Below are 27,971 nucleotides of genomic sequence, written 5' to 3' on the forward strand. Positions count from 1 at the left end.
TGCATGAGAAAAGAGACTAAAGGAAAACAGAAATAAAATGTCAAGTCTTTTTCTTGAGTAAACTCGTTCTTTTTGCTAGTCAATATTTCTCATAATATGTATGCATAATTTCTATTTTTTTAAAAAGATAAAACTATTTCAAAATAAATATCATTTACTCTTGATTTTCAGATATTAAAAGAGATGTAATGTCACTGCTATTGGTCACTTTAAAATGTCAAATAAGAGAAAGCACTTTTATAACTATAAAGTTTTATACAAATTTTTATTTTGTATAAGAATTATTCTTATCTTGAATGATATAATATTATTCTTATCTTGGATAATCATAAAACAATGATTCAACCTTATTCAGCCCATTATACTGTTAAAATATCCAGCACTACTAGAATTTCCGATCATCTAGCATAGATAATTTTGCATATTCATTTGGCCCTACCATGATGACAGCATACCTCCTCCTCCTCCTCTCTCCTGCTTTCCTGACGATGTGTACATTTCTACATATTAAAGAAGAATTTCCTGGTCCCTTAATCTTTAAGTGAAGTAAGCTCTACACTTTCAGGACTTATTAGAAAGCACTTAAGTGGGATGAGTGTGGTGTGTGGACCATGGAACTGTGCACAAACACAAGTGCACAGTCAAGTCCTGCATCTACAACAGGCAGGCTTTTCTCCAGATGTGGAGTGAGTGGGCCATCATATAATCCACATCTAAAAAGTGGGAAAATCCACTGGATTCCTGTAAACTGTTTGTTGACTGGATTTAGGAACCCTGGAGCCTGTAGTTAGTTATCATTTCTGTTCTGGTGCCATTGAGGCCGAAGTGAATGGTGCCAAGAGAGTTTCAGGAGACAAGGGCATAATTCAGACAGCTTACAAGAAAAAGAACAAAGACATCTCTGGTAGCAGAAGCTGGCTCTCCCTCCCTCCCGGCTGATTTGGCGAAGCCCCTGTTCTGTGGACTTCCACATCAGAGGCTGAAGCCGTCCTAGCCCTCTGCTGGCTGCTGCTCAGTAAAAACACCATACCATTCCATAATTTTGATCATTATTACTTCCTCAGTTAATGAAACTTAAAGCATGTTTTCAGAGATGCTAAGGGGCAGAGGCCCGTTTTGGCTGAGGTCAGCCTTGGCAGGAGTCAACTCTTCTTTTCCTAAGGCTTTATATTCTTTTTTAAAATCGTATTATTTCAAGTATTGAAATAAGAAAACATTAGATTATGCAATGGAAAGTGGCTCATGGTTGCTGCCACAGATTTTCATGTATATACTTTTAGTTGTATTAAAAAGCTTAACTCCAAGCTGGAGTTTTAAATAATATTTTCCAGGCTCAAGATCTCCCTGAAAAATTCCAAGCCAGTTCTGGGAGCCTCTTTCATTGTATATCTTATTTTTTTCTAAATCCTTTCTTATTATAAACATATAAATTATTCCTAATACCTTCATGAGGGAAAGGTAATGCCAAAAATTTTATATCCAGTTACAGTTGACCAACGTGAATGTAAACAATGTTGCTATGCATTTTGGAGATAGCCTCTCTAATGGCAGCTTGGGATAAATGACTTGGGTTAGTAGCCAGCTTTCAGTGGCTACATGTTAAGAAGAATGTGAAAATGGAGGAAAAAGGGGGTCTCTAGCCCTGCTTGGTGGGGAACCTATTTGTCTTAAGGCAAAGATAAGGTTAGGAGTCAAGGATGTTGTGGTAGAAGATTATCTATTATTGTCCACTTATGGAGATGACATTTTGGAACCTCCTCTCCTCCCCTCATACAAATGACAGCTTTCAGCAGAACCTTCCAGAACTGTTCTGAACTTTTAGCAAGACTCCATCTGTTTAATCATCAAATTCTTTTTATTCACCATTTGAATATTTTTTTGATTATGGGTTCCATATGAAACCATTCTTCTGTCTCCCCTTCTTTACCTCCCCAAATTCTTCCACCACACAGGTCGTAGTCTCAGTTGAAATGACCCTCCCTCCTGAAAGCATCCCTCAACCACATGACTCCTTCCCATCTGGAAAGCCCCATGATACCCATGTCTTTGGTCTTTCGTTCCCAGAGCACTTACCACCCTGTATTATAATTACCAGCTTACCCCACCAACTTCCTTATTAGAGTGTGAGCTCGACTAGGCAGGGACTATGTCACTAGGGCCAGATGCAGCACCCTCCCAGAGAAGATGCCCAGTAACTATTTGTGGAATGCACAGAGAAAGAATGCACAATATCCAAAGGAGATGAATCTTCAAAACCCATCACGAGAAGAGAAGGGGGAACCGACACTTTCACAGAGAGGCGAGAAGATTCTGCAGCATAGAGTGTATTGACAAGAGGAGAGGACAGAACTGTCCTAAACACTCAAGGGTTGTGAAAAACCGAATACATCAGTGGCCTCAAAAAGCAAATGTAAAAGAACCAAAGAACCAGGAGGTGAAATGATAAAGTTGTTATAGTATAAAAAAGAGTACACTTTTTTTTTTTTTTGGAGACAGGGTCTCACTCTGTCACCCAGGCTGGAGTGCAGTGGTATGATCTCAGCTCACTGCAACCTCTGCCTCCTGGGTTCAAGCAATTCTCCTGCCTCAGCCTCCTGAGTAGCTGGGACCACAGACGCCTGTCACCACGCCTGGCTAATTGTTAAATTTTTAGTAGAGATGCGGTTTCATCATGTTGGCCAGGTTGGTCTCAAACTCCTGACCTCAAGTGATCCTCCCGCCTCAGCCTCCCAAAGTGCTGGGATTACAGGCATGAGCCACCATACCCGGCAGGGTAGACTTTTCAAGAGACAGAGTTCTCTGAAGAAGGAATGAGTTTCCTCAATGTTAAGTAGATTTATTAAGACTTGCTACTTAGCAAGTCTTAGCAATCCATGCTAAGTGTTTTACATGTACCAACTCATTTAATGCTCAGAAGAATCCCACAGGGGAGGGAATGTGATTTACACACTTGGCCAAGGTCACAGAGCCAGCAGAGCAGGTGTAGGGCCAAGATTCAAATCCAAGTCATCTGATCCCCTGAAGCCTGGACACTTAACCCTCGTGCTAATGCAACCCTCATCACCCCAGGGGTCAAGCAGATACTAAGAGACCCATTCCCAGGGGGCTAAAGAGCCCAACGAGTTAAGGAACACCAACGGATGAGATTACAGAGCAGAAACACTGTTTCCATGACGACATTTAATTGTCACCACTCAGTCTTCCTTGGCTCAAAGCCAACTCTCAACAGAACTGTGATGGACGTAAAGTCTGTTTTGGTGTGGGACTGTGGCCTTCACATTTCTCACCCCATTTCAGATACCTTCTCTCCCTAGCTTCCATTGCAGCCAGGGCTAGAATGCTGCTCAAGTTCCTGACCCAGCTGTTACGGCATTTTGAATCAATCCTCTCTAGAGCAAACAGATTTGAAAGTCAATTCAAGCCCAATACAAAAATCTAGCTCAACCCAATGATATCCCTGGTTACCTAATTGAGGGATATTTGGATATGGAAACCACCCCCACTGACCCCACAAATCACCAAAGTGGTGTCAAGGTTGGATGTACAATAGACATTCAAATAATCAATACTGGAGTAAGCTCCCAGAAAGCTGGGACTGAGCCATGACTGGATCAACATCTAGTACAGTGGGAGGTCCTCAGTTATTGCTCAATAAATGAGAGTTGAATTAATTAATGCTCCAGAGCAAGCAACCATGAAGAAGTGAATTTTTTCCCAATAAAACAGGTGGTTTTGGGGGTAAGCCAATGTGATGCTTAAGAAAAACAGTGCAAGAAGCTGAGTGGCTTATGTTCAGACCTCACCAGAGATTCAGGTGTTTAATTTCCCTACAAAGAAGGCTTAATCTCAGTTTCATTCTCTGCAGAAAAGCTACCATTAATCAGGATCCAAGAACCCTTAGGTGTAGATAATGTGACCAATGATCAGTTCAAGTTCACACTCTGAAAGTTGTTTCTTCAAAATCCAGAAGAGGCACCATTTGGCCAAGAAGTTGAGAAGAGACAGGAATTTATATGCAGAAATGTCAATAATCATAAAGAGATAACAAAACTCTAACCAAGATGTAATTATGTCAGCCCTGGGACATCAAGACTCAAGCAAAATCCTCAAAGAATAGAGCCAAAATCAATTAAGGAATGTGTCAGTGGTGTAATCCTTCTGATTTCCCCATATAATACCACCAAATGGTCCATTTTGCTGTTTTACAGCAATATTTTTTAAAAAATTAAAATCTAAGCCTTTCATATTTGGGTGCCAGAGGGTTTCAACTCTAGGGGAAAGGTCTTCATTAGAATTCACCTCTACTTTAAAGAGTTTGTAATTTGGTGTCAAGATGTTTATCTGAAAAAATAATGTTTATACTGAAATATTTACGGATGAAATGACATAATATCTTAGTTTTGCTTCAAAATAATCTAGGGATGAGGCAAGGAAGTGGGGAATAGAAAGGAAACAGACTGGCAATGAGCTGATAATCGCTGAAATTGGATGGAGGTCATGTGGGGGTTCACTTTACTTTAGTATATAATTGACATTTTAAAAATTAACAGTAATTTACCCAAGCCCATTGGCCCAACAGGGAAGAGATGGTGTTCCTAGGAATACTCCACTCCATTCTACAGAGGCATCTCCTGCCTTTGGAGGAAGAGAAACCACTACTCATCAACACCAGACTCATGGTCATACCTCATTTGAGGGCTTGTGTGTTTCTCTCCACATATCCGCATGGATGCCAGGCTTCCATGCAGGCTTCTCATGGCAATTTCTAAAAAAATAGGATTTACTAGGGGATTGTTAATTAACCAAAATTACTTAAAAGTCTCTTCTCCAAATATAGGCATTTGAGAAAGTCAGCTTTGCAAATGCAGTTTACTTAACTTCAATAGAAAAGCCTTCTCAACAAATGAAAGCCTGCAAAGGAAAGCTTCGTAGCTATTTAGGAAATAGTTCTCCAGAAATTTGAGAGGCAATGCCCAGACATGACAGTAGATTATAAAAGGATCATACTGGAATCAGTTGCATAGAACTGAAAAGGTTTATGTCCCCAGAGAAAAGAAAACGGCTCTGAGTGATGGCCAAGTGTCCAGGCTACACCACCAAAGGCTGAATAGTGGAAAATGCTCCTCTCTAAGCTTTCTGAATCTACCTGGTCTGGGCCCCTCTGCCTCCAGAGGTGCTGGGCATGAGCCAGTGTTAAAACTCTACTAGTGCCACTAATACACCGGCTCAAGGTCCATATTTCAGGAAAGAGCTGGGCCACAGGTCCAAGGTGAGAAACAACAGACAGACACAGGTTAGGACTAGACCAGCTGTTCTCAAACAGGGGTGATTTTGCCCTCTAGAAAACTTCTGGTGGTAATGTCTGGGTCTGGAGTCATTTCTGATTGTCACAACTGGGCGGGGGGGGGGGGGGGAAATTGACACTGTCATCTAATGAGCAGAGGCCAGGAATGCTACTAAACACAGGATAGGCCCCACAAGAAAGAATTATCCAGCTCAATCTCAACAGGGCTGCCCTGAGAAACCCTGGACTAGAGCAACATTTGCCAAAATAATTCCCCCACAGCTCTCCTGCATGGAATGATGAAAGTGTTGATGGGAGCCAATGCAGAGTGGGCAGGAAGAAAGGAAAAAGAGGGTCATCCTTCTAGTGTGCCCACATCCAAATGTATTCTCCTCACAAAAGCCAGAGGCAGGGTGGTGCCATTGTTAAACACATGGCCAAACCACAGGACAATCCTGAGAGGTTCAAATCACACCTTTGCTGTATGATCTGGGACTAGTTACTTAACCTCTCTGAGCCTCTGTTGCCTGAAATGTAAAATAGAGATGATAACAGTACTTATCTTTGGAAGGTTGTTGTGAAGATTAAATGAGTTGATATATATAAAGATCTTTACACTGTAGTTATTTGTTATTATTTTCAAAACACAATCCAGTCATGTCATTTCCATTCAATGAGTTTCTGCTTTAGGATAAACATCAATAATCTGATGATGGCCCCAAGACCCTGGGTGGTCTGGCCTCTGCCCACCTCTCCAGCCTCAACCAATCTAGTTTTCCCCTTTGATCTCTATGCTCCAGTCACACAGGCCTCCACTGAGCAAACAGAAGGCAAGTCAGTCCTTCTGCCACAGGGCCTTTGCATAGGCAGATCCCCTCTTATGGACAAACTCCCCTTGACCCCACCCACCATCCCCACCCCTTCACCTAACGTAGCTCCCAGACACATCTCAGGGTGCCTTTAGGAAGCATGGGTCCAGGGACCTCTCCTCTTTCATACACTTACCCAGCTGTCATTCTGCATTCTGATGTCTCATCCTTTGACTGGACATTAGACTGTTAACTAGGTACTCAATAAATAAATATTTGTTTATTCTCTCAAGAAATAACTGACTTCCCAGCATGATTTGTTTTATGAATGAGTCAGTGACTAAACAAATGATTGAATCCATGAGAAGGAGCGCTTAGCTTGCCTGACCTCAGTCTAGTGCGTTGCATTAGAGCAGTTGCAACAAAAAGCTGCAATTGCCTTCAGCTTCCTGGAAACCAAAAATGCTCTGAGCTTGCCTCAAAGAATGCTACCCATACCTTGGAGGCAGTTGACTTATACTTGGCCAGGGACTCCTAGAATGTTCTCTTTGCTTCTGTCTCAAGAAACTCAGTCAAACCAACTTTCCCTAGGCTGAAGAATAAGGCGGGGAGGCTTTTCTTTGTACATGGAAGGAGTATGGGGCTGTTTTCACTTGACCCAAAACTGAGACTGGCTCTGGCAACTCCAGCCCCACATCTTTCTAAGGTAGGAGCAGCAGCAGTCATTCATGTTGAAGGGTCATTTGAAAGCCATTCTTCTTTACAAAACCACAGAATGGTGGTTTTGTTTTAGTGCTTTGACTTTAGTATCAATCAGCTTATTTTCCTGGAATTACTTAATATGAGAAATATAAACATTTCCTAGCAATATATTCTAACACTTGTTAGAATGATTTGTTAGAATGATTTAACAATGATTTGTTAAATCATTCTAACAAATCTTATGTATCTGACCGCGGCACCACGGCCTTCCCCACTGTACTGGTCTGAGTCCTGAAGAGAACAGAATTCGCCACAGATGATTCCAGTGAGGAGACTTCCATGGAGAAGCTACAGAAGTAGGGGTGGGCAGGGTTAATGAAAGAAATGAGACCTTGAGGCATCCAGATGCTAGCAACACTGGACAGCCGTTACCACGTATCAGGCTAAAGGAGCAAAGGGAGAAATGAATCAATCCCAGCGACACTGGGAGCCATGAATGGGCACTGCTGAGAGGGAGCTATAGTCATGGAGAGAAGCTGCTATGGCCAGAGATGTGGCTCCAAAGCAAGAAGGGAAGAGGGAGAAAATTCTCTAGATTTTTTTCTCTTCCACCTCTCCCATCACCTGAAGTGCCTCTTACTGGCCCCAGACCCTCCCCAGAGTCAGCCAGCAAGGGATCCCCGGTGACGCTGCTCACAGCAGTCAGCTTCCAGGAAAAATGACCAGGAGAGGGGAAGCAGAGAATAACCACTGGGCCTACCCAATCCCACACTGCCTTATAATAAAGCGTTAGTTGACAGGAGCCTTGAAAATACATTGAAGGGAACATTTTCCAAGAAAACTTCCAGAGGCAGAGCCAGGAAGAGAAAGAAGCTCCAAGCTCAGGGCTCAGTGAAGTGAACACAAAAACACCAATTTCAAAATAGAGTGGAATGACAGCAATTGAACTGTTATCATAACTGCATGCTGGCACTGGCTGCAGTGCACTCTGCAAATGTCTTCAAGTAAGTGAAGCATCAGGGGTGAGGTAATAACAGACTCTCAGAGTTGGCCTCAGCTTCCTGCAGGTTCGAATTAAGATCCCAGGGAACTGGCTTAACCAAAAGATCAAGTCAAACACTGCATTTCAATTTTCACAATCTGTTGGTTCCCAAATTCCGTGACTGGAACACAAAAGACTCATCCCACTTGACTGGCAGCTTGGCTTTGAGCTATAGTTCTTGATCGCTTTGCTCCTGGGAACTGAGTCGTCCCCCCTAACACACCTCATTCCCCAGGCAAAATTTCCAGAGCCAGACCCTCTTTTCCTGCCCCTAAACTCATTCACACACACACACACACACACACACTCTCTCTCACCCCTCTTCCCACATGTTTGGTCTACTTTGGTCTGCCTCCTGCCCAAAAGTCAAAATTACAATCTAGCAAGACAACCATTATGCTGAGAAAATGCAGAAAGCATTTTGAACCCCTGTGCTTTTCAAGGCACCAGAACAGGGATAGGAAAGGGGGAAAAAAGACAAAGAGGAGAGAGAAAGATGGGGAAAAGTTAAGAGAAGAAGGAAGAGAGGAAGGAAAAGAAGAAACAGGAGATGGAGTGGAAGAGAAGAGAGAGTGGGTAAGAAAGGGGGAAAGAAAAAAGAGGCAGCCAGCAAGAAGCAAAGTATAATTTTCATCAACATTCATTCATTCATTTGACAAACATTTATTGAATGTTTAGGAGGGACCAAGAACAATCAAAGCCCACCTCCATGCTATTCCTCCCTTAAAATCCTCTAAGTTTTCATTGACATGGATCCTTTTGTAATAGCTCCTTCCAATGAGGACATAGATCTTGATGTTTACCTTTTCATCCTTAGGGTTGAGACTTCACTTGATAATATTTGGACTGGATTTTACCAAGGCAAAGAAAATGTTACAGGAAGGCAGAGAAACCCTATGAATTGGGATTTGCCCAAGACCTGCCCTTCATGGTTGAAGCAGGCATCTGGCATCCAGGCAGCAGTTTGTTTCCCTTGGATGCCCACAGGCCCTGCGCTGTGTTCTCACTTCACCAGTGTTCTCATTTCTCTTCTATCCTTTCTGGTCTAAATGAACATTGTAAGAAGTGCTTCCCTAGAAAAAGATCTGGCTACCCAGAGGGATGTTGTGAAGAAGGAACAAATGGAAAGGAGACACAAAAGTGGAAAGAGAGTAAAAGGGGCTGTTATAATTGTGCATCAATTTACAGGACCAGCCTAACCCTTGAGGACTGTCCAATTTCACACTCTCAATTTATAGCTGGGCACACTGTGGACCAGGAAGAACCACAGGTTAAAGAATGATGGAATTCTGGAGCTAGACAGGATTATGTTGTCTGCCAAGCAGCAGGCATTGATGAAACAGGTCTTTTGGATCCCAGCCAGGGTTTACATCTCACAGGGAGTTCCATCCCCTGAGGATTTGAATCTGAGAACTGTGTCAATTCCACTGGGGAGCTACATAGTGAGCTGGTCTTTAATGCCAAGAAAGCAAGCTAGAATCAAGAGGTCAAAGTCATCTATACAGAATGGGAAGTCCCCAGGCCACTACAACCTCTATGCCTGATCATTGTGCTGAACGGGAAAATATATCCTGTGTGAGTTCCATGTGAAAATAAGTCAAGTTAAATCAGAGATGAGACCCTACAAAGCTCTTCTCTCTTCCCTAGTTTAAGAAACACCAGTCTAAAAAATGAGGCTAGTTACAGGTTTCTCAACCTCAGTACCACTGGTATTTTGGGCCAGAAAATTCTTTGTTGTTGGGGCTGCCTTATGTGTCATAGCATATTTAGTAGCCTCCTTGTCTCTACCTACTGGATGGCAGTGGCACCTCCCCTCCAGTTGGGATGACCAGAAATGTCTCCAGACCTTGCCAAATGTTCCCTTGAGAGGTAAAACAACCCCCAATTAAGGCCTCAGAGAATCACTGAATATTAATGAAATCATCTGAGTCCACAGGCCTGTTCACAGATGGAAAGACCAGGTCAGGCGTGCCTGGGCTTAACCAACTACAACTGGCAGAGTCAGGCTATGAACTAGAGTGCTCAGGGTTCTCCTCACTGCACCGATAATTCTTTTTCTTTTCTTTCTTTTCTCTTTTTTTAATTTTTTAATTTTTTAATTTTTTTTTTTTTTATGTTTTGAGACACGGTCTCACTCTGTCACTCAGGCAGGAGTGCAGTGATGCGATCACAGTTCACTGCAGCCTCAACCTCCCAGGCTCAAGAGATCCTCCCATCTCAGTCTCCCGAGTAGCTGGGACCACAGGTACACAACACCATGCCTGGCTAACTTTTTGTATTTTTTGTAGAGACAGGGTTTTGCCATATTGCCCACGCTGGTCTCGAACTCCTGAGCCCAAGTGATCCACTGGCCTCAGCCTCCCAAAGTGCTGAGATTACATAAATAATTCTTCCTTCAGGATTTGATGTGTGATTCCTCTGTACTGTCGGCTCCTTAGTGTTTCTTTGTGTGATGTGGCTGCCCTGTCCCTTGCATCAAGGGGTTAAATCTGGCAACGCCCCCTACAGTATTAGATCAGGTACTGGTCAGAATTCTTTCAATATGTTGTTGCTCTTGGATTGGAAGAAAGGGCCAAGACTGCCTCCTCTGACTTGCCATGTTTTAGGAGGTTGGAAGGCCTGAATATTTCTTTTCCCTTTTCTTAATGGGTGACCTTCCCTAGCCCCCATGTGGCTGCTGTGAGGATAGAGATAACATGAAGTATGGTGCTTGGAATTATTTAAACTCTATGATTCACAAGCATTTAGATTATTTAACTGCTGATTATGATTATTTAGGCTGAAAGACTATACTTCTCTAGCTCAGAAAATGTTTGTATTTCCATTAAAAACCACCAGGCTGAAGTCCCTTTTGACTGACATTTTTCTCTATTAAAACTATACATACAGTGCATGTTTTTGGCCGGAAGACAGTGTGTCCCTTATTTTGTTTTAAGATAAGGAAGCCAACTTCAAAGGCCTTCTCCAACTAGTTCTCCTTAGGCCCCCTTCCTCCCACCATCTCCCCATCCTGCTGTCCTCCTGCCCCAAGAAAGGGAAGAAGTACCTATCTGCCCACTGCTTTCTACTATTTAATTAAAACTGGTGCCACCATTCCCACACTTGAAATTCTTACACTGATATCTCAAGTTCTTCATTGGAAGACTGCACTCAATGGCTAAGACTGTGAACTATAGTGTCAAACAGACTTGTATTTGAGTTCCACATATATGAGCCTCAGTGTCTCCATCCACAGAATGGGGGCAATAATACTCCCCGCCTCACAGGAGGTGACAGCACTATCTGGGTGAAGCACTTAGTCCATGGAATCAGTACTTAATAAGTGTTCACTGGTAATATTAATCTCATCCCCCAAAGTCTGCATGCACTGGATAGTATATATGCCTGGGCTAATTTAATTCTCTGAAGACATTTTAATCCAAGATAGTACATTCCTCAAGGCAGGGATAGTGAAGGACTCTTGATTCTACCTGACATGCAATTTAACTCACTTTAATTATTTCTCTATAATGAGCTATGAAACACATCCCTGCTTGGCTCATATATTTAATAACCTAAGAGTTTTATGAAAAATAAATGCCTAAAAATTCAGGGAAAATTCTATTGTGGATGTATTAGAGCAGTGTCCTAAACCATGCAGTAACTTTCTTTTTTCTTTCTTTTTCTTTTCTTTTTTTTTCTTTTTCTTAATTTTTTTTTTTTTTTTTTGGCAGAGTTTCTGCATTCAAATTAAGTTCCTCAAGGGAAGGAATGAAAAAGAGCCCAGCATTTCCTAAGTTTCATCTATGTGACAGGGCATTTATTTAGTGGAATTACATACAGGAGGGTCTTGGAGATTGCCTTTGCCTTTCACTTGGGATGAAAATTTCCTCTGCAGCATGCAAAACAGGTGAGAGTGTTCCTGCTGCTACAGAGTTCTTTTGCACTAAAAGAAAAATCTTCCTCCTCTCAAATTTTGCCTACCAACTCTAGCACAGTCATCTGAGGCAGCACGAATCATGCCCAGTTTTCTTCTTACCGTCACTTCCTTAACAGTTAAAAGAAGCATCTGTCTTCTTGGCCTTCTCTGGACCTAATACCCCTTACAGGTCAGCTATCCCCAGCACAAAGAGATTTTCAGGAATACCTCAACTTGTTCACTCACTACATGCCTCCTCACAGTCTACCAACCACGGTACCCAGAAATGAACTCAGATATGCACTAAACATACATGCATACACATAAATGTCTGTTAGGAATAGACTAGAGGTGTAATTGCAAAGTTGTTTTTTACTGCTAAGTGACATACCAGTTGACCTATTTTTCTTCACACTTTATTCATGTCAGAGACTGCCAGTTGCCCCCAATATCCATTCTTTCCTTTCCTTCCTTAGAACTGGATTCCCAGAATGCAGCTAAAGGCTATATTTCCCTGCTTGGTCTTGAAGCTAAGTATGACCATGTGGCTTAAAACCCTGGCCAGTGGGCCCCTTCCCCCACACTTGTTCTCACATCTAGTAAAATATAAGCTCCACCAACAGGAGGATTTTTGTTCATAGAGTCCTTTCTGTTCACTAAGAACAGGGCTTAGATAACTGCCTAGGGCTTAGAACAGTGCTTGCACATAGCAGATGCTCAGCAAATATTGAATAAACTGTGAAATGACTCAGATGTCAATGGATGGGATGTGTAACTTAAAGGACAGGGAGGTTTCTTTCTCGTGCCTCCTTTCTGCTGGTTGGAATAGGGATTGGATAGCTGGAACTGAAGCAAAAGTCTCACACTAAGAGGTGCAAGCAAATGCTAAAAATGGCAAAATGTCAAGACAGAAGGAACGTGAGTCCCTAGTGATTACAAAGCTACTTGTATGAGCTTCTGGAATGTGGGGTTTTCTGATTCTTGCATTTGAAGCTAACTAGAACATTCCTCTATTCTAAAGTTATTTTCTTTATAGTTAAGTTTTACTTACCCACTATAAGTTTTATGTACAGCATCGTTTTTTTGTTGTTTTGTTTTGTTTTGTTTTTGCTATAGACTATAAGCCATCAACTTCACAGTTAAAAGAAGGAAACAGAAATCTGGAGTAGTAAGCAACTGTGCATTTATGTCACTGCCTGCAGCTAAAACCAAAATTGGTTTTGAATGAGTCATTTTTTGTGACATTTATTCCTTCCCTCTCTGCTACCTGTCCTGACTCACTACAGGTAACTCAGAAAGCTGCAATAGGCTTTATCAGTGTTCTAGCTGATTTAAATACCTGTTGGAACTGAGCAAGTAGTAAACAGAAACAGATGACAAACAGGACATTCTAGGACACATTACCATAGTATTTAATATTTTTAAAATTGGACATGTTAAAGTTTTTCTCAATAAACTACTGGTTAAAGAAAGAATAGTATTATAGCAAAAAAAAAAAAGAAGAAAAAGAAATTCTTGAATGGAGAAGGCCAAGTTGTAAATTAAAGACACGATTAGTGTATGCTAACTGTAATGTATGTACCTAACATACTAATATATGTATAGCCTTTTGTGAGTTAAAAATCACTTTCTCATGAATTTATAATCTCAGTCAATCCCCATAAGATCTCTGTGGGCTAGCACAACCCTCTTGTTTATTGAGTTTATCAATTTTAAGTAACAATTGGCTTCAAAACTCTTCTCCCAGACTCCATTTATCCTGTCCAAATTGCTAGGCACTTAGGATTCCTTCCTAAAGAAATGTGATTTGTCTTTTCTCATGTTGGCATGAAGTAAAAAATAAATTGATTTTATCATTTCTGCACCCTTGCTCTCCTTTGAAGGGTACTTACCTAATGAGTGCCTCTCTCAGAAAGGATCTTAGATCAAAGAGGCCAACAGGATAATGCCCTCGAATAAGCTGCTGTCTTACCTCACTGTAAATGTCCTAAAATAATCCAGTGTATACAAAGACTTGTGAGGCTATCTGGAGAAGACGTCTAAAACCCAACAATACCCAGTAAATTAAGATGAATTGCACCATATCGTCAGATGAGTTAAAAACAAAGGGGCCTGCTGAAAATGTTTGTATAAGCATAGGAAATCACCACAAAAAGTCTAAAATAAACATTTCAAAATATGTGACTATTAAGCAGGTATGAAAACCCTTATTCAACTTAGCATTTTATACTAAATGAAAAATATCAATTAGGATGCCTGTCTACCTATTAAACTACTATAGTAGTTTAAATCATCGAAGCAAATGCACATAGATTTTTAAGTACTGTATCTCATGGCCCTCAATTTCTTTTAGCCACAGATTTCAACTCCACCTGCCATAAATTAAATAACTGGGCTTTTGTTACTGGAATGTAAGCTTATTAGCTGGCATTAATAAAATCAAACATAAAATGATGTTCTTAATATGCTTTTAATAAAATCCCTTTAAAATAGGAGTAAATGTAACAAAATTGAACCATTATGAAATGTTTTAGCAAGAAGTTTTAGATATATTTTAAGTACAAGAATAATCTTATGCACAAGGAAAGATGAATATTATGTACTATGAAAATACATGGTTGGTAACTGTTAGTTTCTTCCAGCAGAGGAATAATAACTGGCAGTTAGAATATCAACCAATAAAGACCAGACTGAAGAAGGGTATTGCTGTGGTTTGAATATTTGTCCCCTCCAAAACTCCTATTGAAATTTGATCCCAGGTGGGGCCTAATGGGAAAACGGTGTTTGGGTTGTGGGGTGAATCCCTTGAATAGATTAATGCCCTCTCCCTTGGGGGTGAGTGAGTTCTCACTCTGCTAGTTTCCCTGAAAGAGCTGATTGTTAAAAAGAGCATGGCTCTTTCCCTCATCTTCACCTTGCTTCGTCTCTCCCCATGTGATCTCTGCACACGCAGCTTTCCTTTCCCTTCTGCCATAAGTGGAAGCAGCCTGAGGCCCTCACCAGAAGCAGATGCTGGCACCAAGCTCCTTGTACAGCCTGCAGAACCATGAGCCAAATTAACCATTTTTCTTTATAAATTACCTAGCTTCAGTATTCCTTTATAGCAACACTAAATGGACTAAGCCAGGAATGTTGAGGGAAATAATCATACACATGTATACAATTGGACTTCTGTATACATAGGTTCCACATTTGTGGATTCAATCAACGACGGATCAGAAATATTTTTGGAAAAAATGCATCTGCACTGAACATGTACAGACTTTTTTTCTCGCTATTATTTCCTAAACAATACAAATGTAACAACTATTTTCATAGCATCTACATTGTATTAGGTATAAGAAGGCAGGAGATGATTTAAAGCATACAGGAGGATGTGCGTGGGTTATATGCAAATACTATGCCATTTTATATCAGGGACTTCAGCATCTGTGGATTTTGGTATCTAAAGGAGGTCCTAGAACCAATCACCCACAGATACTAAGGGATGACTATAGAATCAAGGCTCTCCTTTTGAATCAAGTTGGCCTCAGTTCCTAAAAGTGTTCCCAGATTACAGGAAAGTACACCATACTTTCCATGTCCCTTCATGCCCCAAATAAACAAGAGGGTCCTTACCTTTGGAAATGACTTTGTAAGTGGGATTCCAAACCTCTTTGGTTACATAAGAAACTACTTTATCTATTTATCTATTCATTTATTTGCTTATTTATTTATTCATTTCCTTCACTCATTTTACTAAAATGCAAGCTCAACAAGGTCAAGTTTGTTCATCTAAAAGAGTACCTAGCACATAGTAGATCATCAGTGAATATTTATAGATTTTTTTAACTAATTCATCCTTTCATTTTTCAAATACTTTTTGAGTGCCTACCATGTGACAGATTCACAATATCCAATATTAAAAGAAAATTCCACTGTAAATAAAATCACATCGTGAGAAATCTTTACATTGGAAGAATCAGGCAATATTTACTCACTCTAAATCCAGTTAGCATTTAAAATAAGAGAAGCCAAAGAAGAATGGTAGGAGAAAATGTAGGTCAGTGTGGCACATGTCCCAAAATGATATAACACAAAACAGAAATTTGGGTAAAAATTAAACAGCCTAAGAGTGGATGTAAGTATAAAAAGATAGTACCAGAGGTCATTTTGATGATTAAACAGTTCTGCATCTTGACTGTGGTGGTGGTGACACAAATCAGCACATGTAATAAAAGTGGATATAATTAAACATACACACACACACACACACACACAAGTGCATGTAAAACTGGATAAATTGGAATAATGTTAAGGCCGGGTGCAGTGGCTCACACCTGTAAGCCCAGCACTTTGGGAGGCCAAGGTGGGCGGATCACTAGGTCAGGAGATCGAGACCATCCTGGCTAACAAGGTGAAACCCCGTCTCTACTAAAAATACAAAAATTAGCTGGGTGTGGTGGTGGGCGCCTGTAGTCCCAGCAGCTCAGGAGGCGGAGGCAGGAGGAGAATGGTGTGAACCCAGGAGGCAGAGCTTGCAGTGAGCCAAGATTGCACCACTGCACTCCAGCCTGGGCAACAGAGCGAGGCTCCGTCTCAAAACAACAACAACAACAACAACAACAACACAAAACTGGAGAAATTGGAATAATGTTAATAGATATGTAAAACTGGAGAAATTTGAAGAAGGCTGGTAGATTGTACCAATATCAATTTCCTCATGTGATATTGTACTTTAGTTACGCAAGATGTTACCAATTAGGGAAATGGTTGAAGGATATGAGAACCCTCTTTGTAATATTTCTTGCAGCAGCCTGACAATCCACAGGTATTTACACATATGTTAATAAAATAAAATTAAACAGCAGAATGCTTATCAGAACACTGGAACTGACACAGATGCCCAATAATGATGTAAACCTATATGACAGTATATTGAGTAATTAAAAATAATGCAATCCTATGTTTGCAACATAGAAGGTTGTTCACGTTCACAAAAAAAGAGGCACTTGCAAAATATGCAAGTACAGTCCAATTTTCTTTACAAAATAAGGAGCATTCGCAAAGATATACACCAAAATGCCATCAGTGTCTCTCTCTCCATGTTAGGATCATGAATAATTTTTTTCATATTGTTTCTTTATACTGCCTCTTTTTTTCCCTTAAAATGAACAATATCACCTAACAAACATCTAAACAAATATCTATCTTTGGATGGGGTTCAGGTAAATTCTGTATAGCTCTGGAACAAAAACCAAGACAAATGGAAAGACATTTCAGTTCAATATAATGACAAATGAGCTACCTGTAAGAGCCATGGAACATGAACCACCACCTTATGAGCCCATGGCCTGCCATGGGAATGGTATTCACCAGGGCCTGGTGAATTCCTTATGAGTAATCCTGTGAATGGGAGACAGGCTTCTGCAGGCTGAGAGGTTGGACCCAGTTGCTTTCCAATTCTAAAACTCTGTGCCATTTGGTTTGCAATGAATTTAACAGATACCACCTCTCATTTCAAAAGCCCCCTTTAGGTTTCAAAGCACTTTCACGTGTGCTGGTTTATATTAATTTTAGTTTGCTGCTTAAAAAAAAAAAATCTTATCCCTACAAGAGTTCTGTAGAGTAAGCAGGGCAGGTATTATCACCTCCATTTTACTGAAGAGAAAACTGAGGCAACCAGAGAGTGATGTTTAATGTTATGGGGTGAGACAGAAATTAGTTATGAAATCACAGTTTCTTTCTCTTGACTCACGGCCTCACCCCTCTTCCCTCTAACATCACACAGCCTCTCCCTTCCCACCAGGGTTTGGAAACTGGGTAGACCTGACCTAAAGATGCCTGTCTAAAGATAATGGGTGCTGGTTGAATGAAAAACCAACAATGCTTGGCACAGATGATAACAACTCACCAACAATGATAATACCCATCTGACTGTTCCCACGAACTTACGTGGACTCAATCAAAGTCAAGTAACCAGGGTGTCAATTCAGCTTAAACACTGTGACTGAACAAACCAGTGGCAAACTTGAACAGCCCAAGAGGCTGGTGCCTCTAGTTGAGGATCTCAGTCAATATACTTGCCCTGTACCTAAGTCCTCCCATAGTCCCAGGGCAGAAGCCCACAGGTTGGGCTTCTAGGCCAGTTAAATAGTGAATAGGGCCCATATCAGGCTTAATGAAGCAGGGCTTTGTTACTTTCACCAAAGGAATTAACACAGGAATTTTGTATTTATTTTGCAGTGGCAGCAGATTAAGCACTTCAGCAATAATGTGGCAATTCACCAAAAGAAGTCTTAGTTAGGTGCTATCTGAAACCATGAAGTTAAGTGGGAAAACATACACATGGAAAAAGTTTATATGTTTTAGAAAAATAAATCCAAATTTTAGATAAATGATACTCTTCACAAAGTATACTAAACAGAGGACATATTTTCATTGGCTGATAGTGCCATTTGCATACATATATCATTTTCTGTGTGCCAAACTCTCTGCTGAGAACCCCTCCTCACAACCACCCCCATTCAAGTCATTACAGGAGGAAACTGGAAGGTTAGTGAGGTTAAGGGCATTTCTCCCAAGTCACAGCCACCAGGTGGAAGCAACAGGATTCCACCCTGGGTCTGATGACTCACAAACCAGCATACTTCACCATTACTTGTTCTCTCAAAATGTTGAAAGTATATGCTCCTTTTATAAACAGGAAGTAATTAAAATTTCTTTATAATAGCATAATAAATCACTTCAGGAGATGGAGAGTTAACTTGAGAACAGCTGGAAAACAAGGAGAAAAACTAGGCTGGACTTGACACATAACACACAGGGAGGAAGACGAGAGACAGGTGAACAGAAAAGAATACAGGCTGATTCAATCAATGGACCCATATTGCTAATGCACTAATACTAGTATTGGCTATTGTTAATAAATTATTTTTATTCTATACTACATTTATTATGGAAAGTAAAATGCAAAAAACATCATATGATAAATTTTTCAAGGGTAAAACAAACTTATAAGTTGAATTTCAGTATTTTTAATCTCCATTCAAAAATCAAATCCAAAATGAAGGTGGAAGCATATGTAATTCCAAAATCTTTCTCTATTCTTATATAAATCATAACATTCCATCTTGTTTTCTAGGAAATGAATTTTACTGGTCAATATCAGCAAGATGGAAACTTTCTCAAATAAACCATTTTATGAACTTTGTATATAGACATTATAAAAATACATAACTTTAGATTCTAACATGAATACATTCATAAATGGACTTTCCACTTTGAATATTGCTGTTTCTTCAATTATTTAATACTACACTATATTTTTGGTCTTTCTCAGCTAAGTGTTTACACATATATTGACATTTATAATTTTTCTGGGTGTCATTTAAATTCATACACATATTCCACAACTAATTACATAAGTTAATATTTTAAACAACAGTAAATATTGGCAAACATCAAGATTTTATATATGCTGTGCTTATAAACATGTATCCTTTTAACAGTGTTAATAAATTACTGATGAAGGTGATAATATCACAGATACTTAGAATACTTTTCTTCTTAGCTACATAAAATTCAGTCTCCAGTATTCAATCTACTCACTCACTCAACAAACCATTGAGCACCTACCACATTCAAGACACTGTTGTGGGCAACAAACAATCATTGAGCACCTCCCATGTGCCTGGCACTGCTCTCGTCTGCATGATGACTACAGTGACTCAAACAGACAAAAGTTCTAGTCTTAATGAGTTCACATAAACTCCTGGAGAAAATTAGATAGCAGAAACGGAGGTTGAGGTAGAAAACTGGTTTTGTCATGGCCAGATGGCCTTAAGCAAATTATGAATCTCTCTGAGTCTCAGCTCCCTCACCTCTGAACTGAGTATAATAATACCTGGTTTTATTATATTATCTTTTATTAGAAAAAATGCTAGTTTATATGTGAAAAAACCCTATTTATTCTTTGGTCTTGGAGAAACTGAGGTAGTTGATGAGGAATAAATGTTTTGTCCTCATTATTAAATCCTTCAAAATATTTCATTCCAATATTTTCCATGATCTAAGCTTTCTGAGTTTAATGCTAACCATGTGTAAGGCTTGCTGGGTCACGATAAGGTCACTTCCATACCTAGCCACCAATTTCAAAGTCTGTGTTATAGGCTTAAGATGCCGTAATTATGTATGTTTCCCCTTATTGTGGAGGGAAGTTAGATTTAAATTATAATTTAGTGATTATTTCATTTAAAAACATAGAGACGCTCCTTCTTGACTAGTTCTTCACAAACAGACCTATTGCAATTGATATTTATTAAAATCTCTCAGTAATTTTCTTTCCTATGTTATTCCATGATGATACTCTTTCATTGTGAGAATGAAACAAGAGGGAGGTGTAGGTGGGTGTGTCACAGGACCACAGGAACAACCATTTCCCAGCACTCAGCCCCATGTCATTGATTAAATCAAAGGAAGCAATTGGTTCCAATCCAATCTCCCTGATTTAGCTTCCCAAGCCCCCACCTAGGTGGGGTGTGGCGGGGTGTGGGATTTCTAACCTATTTTTATAAGCCCAGCAAATCAAAGTTTCACTTTCTGAACAAAGAGATGCCAACCTTGAGACTCTGTGAGAGTCAACACAAACCAGGCATTGTGCACAAGTGAAAAGAATATAATTAGCAAAGTTACAGTCACAATTAGGAAATAACTCCTCAGAAAAGTTTCCACTTAACTCTGAGCAGCGCTCAAATTACCATTGTGCTTAACCGGGCCTCCATCTCTTGGCTGGCTCAGACCTTTCCAACAGATCTATGAATCCCAGCACCATCCACAAAACACAGACACCCAAAATCTAGTGCTGGATCTATATTTTTTTCAATAACAGATGTGAGAAATGTGCAAATTGAGACACCAAAGTTACAATTAAAAAATAAGAAACATACTTTCAGAAATGACCAGGCAAGTGTGAGCTAAATTCTTTCTCTGAGCTCTTTCTTCATCTTCTCTAGCCCTTCCCCCTTCCCACTCTCAAGAGAGGCTAGAAGAGAGAGGCTACAAAAGCAGCAATGGGTACTCACTTCATCTCCAGGATCTCCTCCAGCTGTTTCCTCCTCTCAATCCGGAGGTTGGCCAAGTGCGCTTCTTTTTCGGCCAGGGACTGCTGTGTGGAGGCGAGGCGTGCTTTGGTGGCATCCAGTTCCTGTCTGGTCTTCTCCAGTGCATTCATCAGTTCCTCTATCTGAAAGGCACATGGAGCTCTGTGTGTTATTTCTCCTTCATTCAAGCACAAGACATCCCTTGTTAGCCTGTGTTCCAACAACAAACACAAAGGAATCATAGGGATCCTTGAACTGGGCCGCTGTGTCTTGGAGCCCTTTCTTTCTTTGTCATTGAAACTATGAGGATGCAAATGCCTAAGAATGATATAATGGACTCTGGGGAGTTGTGGGGAAAGGCTGGGAGGCGGTTGAGGGATAAAAGACTACACAATGGGTTGAGTGTATACTGTTCGGGTGATGGTTGCACCAAAATCTCACAAATCACCACTAAAGAGCTTACTCACGTAACCAAATATCACCTGTTACCCCAAAACCTATGGAAATAAAAAATTAAAACAAAACAGAACAAAAACCCTTGAAAAATGTTTCAAACACAAGAAATGTCCAAATTTCTCCAAGGTCCTTGTTCAATTGGATTGCCCAATAACCTTTATAAAAACTACTTAATGTGTTCACTAGAACTGGGGGTGAGTGGCTTGACCCAATTTCAACCTCTGTTTGGCAAAAGTCTCAGATACTTTCTCACCATTGAAGGAAGGCAACACTCAAATGCATTTTGCCCAGCACAATATACTTTTGTGTGTAGGCCCCAGAGTACTTTGAAAGAAAGTTAATCTATGTGTTTCAGATTCAGTCACGTTTTAACCTATCAAAGCCGTGTTTGGTAAAAGCTATTCAATGTCCAGGGAGCCTCAGGAGTCCCTCTCACCTCACCTCCCAGCTTTACATTCAGGAAGCAAGGTTTGGCCAAAGGTAAACAGAATTCCAGCCACAAAAGGTTCAAGTTTGGTTTGCCCCTGAAGTTTGAGAGGGTTCTAAACTTGAAATAAATGACATGTAACTTTTATAGGGTGCTAATACACCATAGAAATAAGCCAGACTATCAAATATCCAGGGTTTTCAGCCAGGTCCCAAAAAATGAGACCCAGGAGCCCTGAGGCAAAGCCTTATCCTCCCCAAACCTTTGGGGACTCTTAAAAGCCAACACACAACAAAGAAGGCTGGTGTTTATGGTTCCGTTCCAAAGACTTCCGTGGAGCAAGCTGGTGAAATGCCATCCCTTGCACAGATGCAGGCTGTGTCCTCCCTGCTGATCCAAAATCATGATTCCAGGAAGTTTCTAGATTCCAGAGCTGATGTTTGGCTTTCTAAAATACCCCTTCCAGCTGAACTTGGCAGAATAGGCTCATCCATCACTAAAGTCAACAGAACGCCCTTCAAAATGTGTCAATGACATGTTAAGTTCCAATTCATAAAGACGTTCTACACAATTTCTTCAGTTTTACATGGAATTTATTCAGAATAAGCATTATAGTTCACATCCAAGGTAAATTATACGCTTTTAAGATTCAGAAAACCCTTCATTTTGCCCTGATAAAAAGAGGAAACTGAATGATCATGTAATTTAAATCAAAGCCAAAACCAAAAAGAGTTTAAAAAGCAAGGAATATAAAGAATAACCTATGAAAGTGACAAAACCACCCCTATGTAACTGTAAATTGCATTATTCTTTAACTTTACAAATCTATGCAGCTTAAAAAGCATTAATAAACTTTTTAGTTTCTCATATAAGTTCACAGAACATCACAAATATGACTAGAAGCCCAAAGCAATATGTGATGAAGTTAAAGCAGAGTTTTAAGTTTTCCTCCCTTTTTCTATTTTTGATACAGTCAATAGCAGTGACCCCCAAAAAATCAGAATTATGATCATTCCATATGCCAATTCAGATAGTCTGCCTGACCCTCCATATGAGATGGTCTGTGTCCTCATGATTCCTTTTCTGTCATAAATCGTTCTTTATTTCAAACATAATATTGATTTCAGAGGAGTGGGAGGTCTCCATTATTCTATTTGTTCAATCTCTCTCTCATTCATCGAAGCTGATCTATCTGCAATCTATAGACACAGAGCTACTCAGCTGGGTTTCCAAATCTTAGATCACCTGCCACCGGACCGCTTAGGGCAAACACTAGCTAGTTCTACATTAACCCAACTTTAAATGACACTTTAGAGTAATGATTTCAGGCTGCTCCAGCCATTTCAGCAAGAAGCACATGGAGAAACTGGGCACCTGGGAGACACAATACAGAGTTGTAACTGATGGAGAAGCCACTGGCCTCCAACATCAGTAACTGCTAGTATCAGATGAGACGAAACTGTTCCTCTCAACATCTTGGAGACAGAGTTTTAAAATAAGTTCCCAGGCCAAGCTCCTCACTCTTCCTAATTTGTGTGGCCCTGGACCAAGGACCATGTGGGGCACTGGCCTCAGAACACATCCCTCTAGTCTTAGCATGACCACTGTTTCTCTCTGTAACTTTTTGCAAACAATCACTATACCCTTGGAATCTCAGTTTCCTAGATGATGGCCATGGGTTCTTCCTGTGTTTAACATTCTAGAGAACTGAAAGCTGTTTCCTTTGCTGCCAAAACAAGGGCCTTAGAAAGCAAAAAATATCTCCCCTGCTGTGGTGATCATTAGGGTGGTTTCACAATATTCTAGTTCTCTTCCGTACAGGCAGATGGTAGGACCCCACATCCCCTCACCCTTTGAATTGGGTGCGGCTTTGGCCAATTAAAACCACTGTCATTTCCAGGTAGAAACATTTAAGTGGTAGCATTCCACTCCAGTGTTACCCTTTCCCTGCCCTGGTGACCGTGGAAGCAAGTTTCAGATGACATCATCTTCAGCCTGAGTCCCTGAGTGACCACAATGAAGCCCAGGGCAAACCCACATCACATAGGCAAAATATAAACCTTTGTTGTGCTTTGCCTCTGAGATTGGGGGTGGTAACTCCCAGCATAACCTGGTCTATCTTCACTGGTGAACTGTCTGATTCTATTTTTTTTTTTTTTTTTTTTTTTTTGAGATGGAGTCTCGCTCTGTCACCAGGCTAAAGTGCAGCAGCGTGATCTTGGCTCACTGCAATCTCTGCCTCCCAGGTTCAAGTGATTCTCCTGCCTCAGCCTCCTGAGTAGCTGGGATTATAGATGCATGCCACCACGCCCAGCTAATTTTTGTATTTTTAGTAGAGACGGGGTTTCACCATGTTGGCCAGGATGGTCTGAGTCTCCTGACCTCATGATCCACCCGCCTTGGCCTCCCAAAGTGCTGGGATTACAGGCATGAGCCAACTGTCTGATTCTTATCAAGTGCTCTATGCCTGCCTCCATCTCCCCATCACAGTCATCTCTCAACCAGAGGAAAGTGCTTGTTATTCTTGCTGTCCCATGGTATTTCTACTCTTGCAGACCACAAGTAACTCCCTTCTTGCCAAATGTCTTTTCTTAATGTGTGGCTTGCACAGCTAAACATGCCCCCAAGTCTCTGTCCCTTCTTTGAAATAACATTTTAACTGATTGACTGTATATATGTAGTTTGTGTCTTCATCACCAGATTGGAACCATGGCATTATTATGGTGTGAGTGAGATGAGCTCCTTCATCTTTCTCAGCTTCAATTTCCTCATCCATATTTACCTCAACAGGTAAATAGGGAACCCTATTGCTTGCTTATCAGATGATTATGGGCACATTAAGTGAGATGATGTAGCCCATAAGGCATTTATTCTTCTTCTTCTGATATCAAGAAATTAATTTTTTTCTGATAATAAGAATAAAGTGTGGCCAGGGACAGTGGCTCACACCTATAATCCCAACACTTTGGGAGGCCAGGGCCAGTGGATCATTTGATCACAAATGGTGACCCCAGGAGTTTGAGACCAGGCTGGGCAACATGGCAAAACTGCATCCCTACAAAAAGTACAAAAGAAATGTAGCCAGGCGTGGTGACACGCACCTATAGTCCCAGCTACCCTGGGGGGCTGAGGCAAGGAGATCACCTGAGCCTGGGAAGCCAAAACTGTAATGAGCTGTGATTATGCCACTGCACTCCAGGCTGGGTGACAGAGTGAGACCCTGTCTCAAAGAAAAGAAAAAGAATAAAGTATATTCATTGTGAAAAATATGAAAAATCCAGGTATGAAAATGTTTTAGCTTTCTTCTGAAGATTAAATACTAGCATCATTTTTCCCATCAATACTCCCAAGTCCCACCACCTAGAAGTAAACATTATAAACATTGTTATAATTTCTCTCTATATTTGTGTACATATAATTGAGATGCTACATATAAATATATACATAATTGTGTATATAATTGATATATGATGAGAATTTTCTTTTGTAATTAAATTGTCTTTTGGAAATACAGTTTTAATATGTGAGCAGTGCTCTATCCACTCCTCATCTTCCTAAAACTGATGCTTCTCTTAGTGTTATGGTCTCAATGTTTACGTACCCCCACAATTCATATGTTGAAATCTTAACCCCCAAGATGATGGCATTAAGGGGTGAGGCCTTTGGGAAATGATTAGGTCATGGGGGCAGAGGCCTCCTATATGGGATTAGTGACCTTATGAAAGAAGCCCAATGGAGTCTGTATGTCCCCTTTCACCATGTAGGGACACGGCAAGACGTCAGCAGTTTGCAACCCAGGAGAGGGCCCTCACCAGAATCTGACCATGCTGGCACCTTGGTTTTAGACTTCCCAGCCTCCAGAATGTGAGAAATACATTTCTGTTATGTATAAGCCACCTACTCTATGGTATTTTGTTAGAGCAGCCCAAATGGACTAAGACACTTAGGAACTTATTCCCCTGTTTATTTTGCAAATTACTCATCTTCCTGCAGCCCATAACTGGGTCTTTCTCCTTGTGACTCCATCCTAAAGGCATTTCCACCATCCACATAGAAATACAGGGGATGCATTGAGGTCTGTCTCCACAGTTCTCACCTCTATGTAGATGTCTCTCCAAACTTTATCTCCTTTTTCCTCACTTGACCTCTTTCACATGTACCTAACCACCTGTTGATCACTTCCATCTGGATGTCCTAATATTACTTTAAATTGAGGATGACCAAAAGCCAACTCTTGACCCATGTACACCTGCCTAAACCAAACTCCTATCACCTGTCCTCACCCTCCCAACTTGTCACTCCCTAACACATCCACCATTTTGGTCCAAGGCCCTGACCTTTTCTCAGTCATTCCTGTTTAAGACCTCAGAGCCACATTGATCTTCTCTTTCCTCTTTTATTTTCCATTCATCACCAACTCCTAGAGCTCTATTTTGGAAATATTTCTTGGATCCATCATTCCCTTCTATCATTACTTTTGACACCCCTCCCACATGTATAATAAGGTAGAACATAATTATGCATGCATACACACATGTATGTATATGTGGGCTTTCACATGTGTGTGCATATGCTCATGTGTGCATCCCTAGCCTCTGACTCTACTCTTACCCCTAAGTGAGGACATGGCTTTGCCTGATCATCTGTAACAATAGTACTTCTAGTATTATATGAAGCAATGATTGCAGAGATCTTAGTGCTGAGCCTGGCAAATATGAAAACACTTAGTATATTCTTAACACAAGAGGCAGAGCAGCATAGTGGCTTAGAAACATAATTCAGGAGCTAGACTGCCACTTACTAGATGTATAAATTCACTCTAAGTGAATTATAACTTTTTTCCCAGGTGGAAAAATTGATTTCATGTAAGAAAAATAAAATAGTATTTACATTTAATAAATAATATTCAATAAACACTATTACAAAGTTATAGAAATAAACTGGACTGTTTACCTTCATGAAAGAACCTAGATGAAATTTTCTAGGTTTCTCAACTTAAACTCGGAGGCAAAATTTGCTTTAAACATGTATTAAGTATTACCATTGCTATGCAAAAATTAGGTTATAGTAATTTTTATTCAAATTATATTAAAATGCCCAGAATAAGGATTATTTGGGGACAACATAATAATAGAATTGACTTTTTAAAAAAATGTTAGCTTTAGGGGCTACATATGCATGTTTGTTACATAGGTACGTTGCATGTGGGAATTGGGCTTCTACGTGTACCCATCACCCAAATATTGAACATTATACCCAACAGGTACTTCTTCAAACTTCATCCCCCTTCTTCCCTCCCCACTTTATAAAAAAAGAAGGAAATCATGTCCTTTGCAGCAACATGGATGGAGCTGGAGGCCATTATCCTACACGAACTAACTCAGAAGGAGAAAATCAAGTATCACATGTTCTCACATGTACGTGGCAGCTGAACAATGAATTACAAAATTCTGAGCCTCAAGTACCTCTTGTGAAGTGGAGCTAATAACATAACTTAGCTCAAAGGGTTTTTATGATGATTAAATAGGTTCACATGGGCAATGCTCTCAGCACAATGCCTAGTACTCAGTAGTGCCACAGAAGTATCAACTCTTTCTAATACAGTGCCTAGTAATTATTCAGCCTATCTATGTCTGCATATTGCTCCATTCACCAATGCTCAACCACACATACACATGCACATATACCCCTAGACTGCCCTACATTCACTCCTCTGCTTACCAAAACTGCCCATTCTTTAAGGCCCTGTCTACACCTGACCTCCTTCACAGCTTGCAGTGATCAAAAGCTGGAGCTCTAGAAGCAGTCAGATATGAGTCAAGTTTGGGTTCCACCTGCAAGATCTTTGACCTTAGGCCAATCTTAACCCAATGTTTCCCAAACTTGGTTTAAGACTGGTTAGGTTACTGCATGTTAGAATCCCTTGGGAAGCTTTTAAAAATGTTGATGCCGTGGTCACACTGCTCCTAATTAAATCAAAATATTTGAGGGCGGGAGCCAGGCATCTGTATTTTATTAAAGATCCAGGTGATTCCAAAATGCAGCCAAGTCTCGGAACCCTAGACGTTACTGACCTCTCTAAGCCTACAGATCCTCCCCTTTAAAGTGGAGAGGAAGCAGAAGCAGCCACACAGAATTGACATAAGCGTAAAGTGAAATAATGCATGGAAAGTACCCTGCCTAATACCCTGGAAGGCACCAGCACATGCCCATTCCTAGCCTCACTACTTTCACCCAACCCGAGTGCCTTCAGTTTTCATTGCCTGCACCCAT

At 40.5% G+C, this 27,971-nt stretch overlaps 1 protein-coding gene across 6 annotated transcripts in view; it reads right to left on the reverse strand.

The window, feature by feature from the left end:
- The window catches only part of ERC2 (ELKS/RAB6-interacting/CAST family member 2), a 971,230-nt gene that overhangs the window by 366,612 nt on the left and 576,647 nt on the right, over window positions 1-27,971 (reverse strand). For all 6 annotated transcript variants that reach the window (XM_055383002.2, XM_055383001.2, XM_055383000.2 and 3 more), the window contains one exon: window positions 20,798-20,958. In XM_055383002.2, the coding sequence (XP_055238977.2) occupies window positions 20,798-20,958 (161 nt within the window). The remainder of the gene's footprint in view (window positions 1-20,797; window positions 20,959-27,971) is intronic.

The sequence above is a fragment of the Gorilla gorilla genome, chromosome 2 (genome assembly GCF_029281585.2).
Source record: "Gorilla gorilla gorilla isolate KB3781 chromosome 2, NHGRI_mGorGor1-v2.1_pri, whole genome shotgun sequence".
Lineage (NCBI taxonomy): Eukaryota > Metazoa > Chordata > Mammalia > Primates > Hominidae > Gorilla > Gorilla gorilla.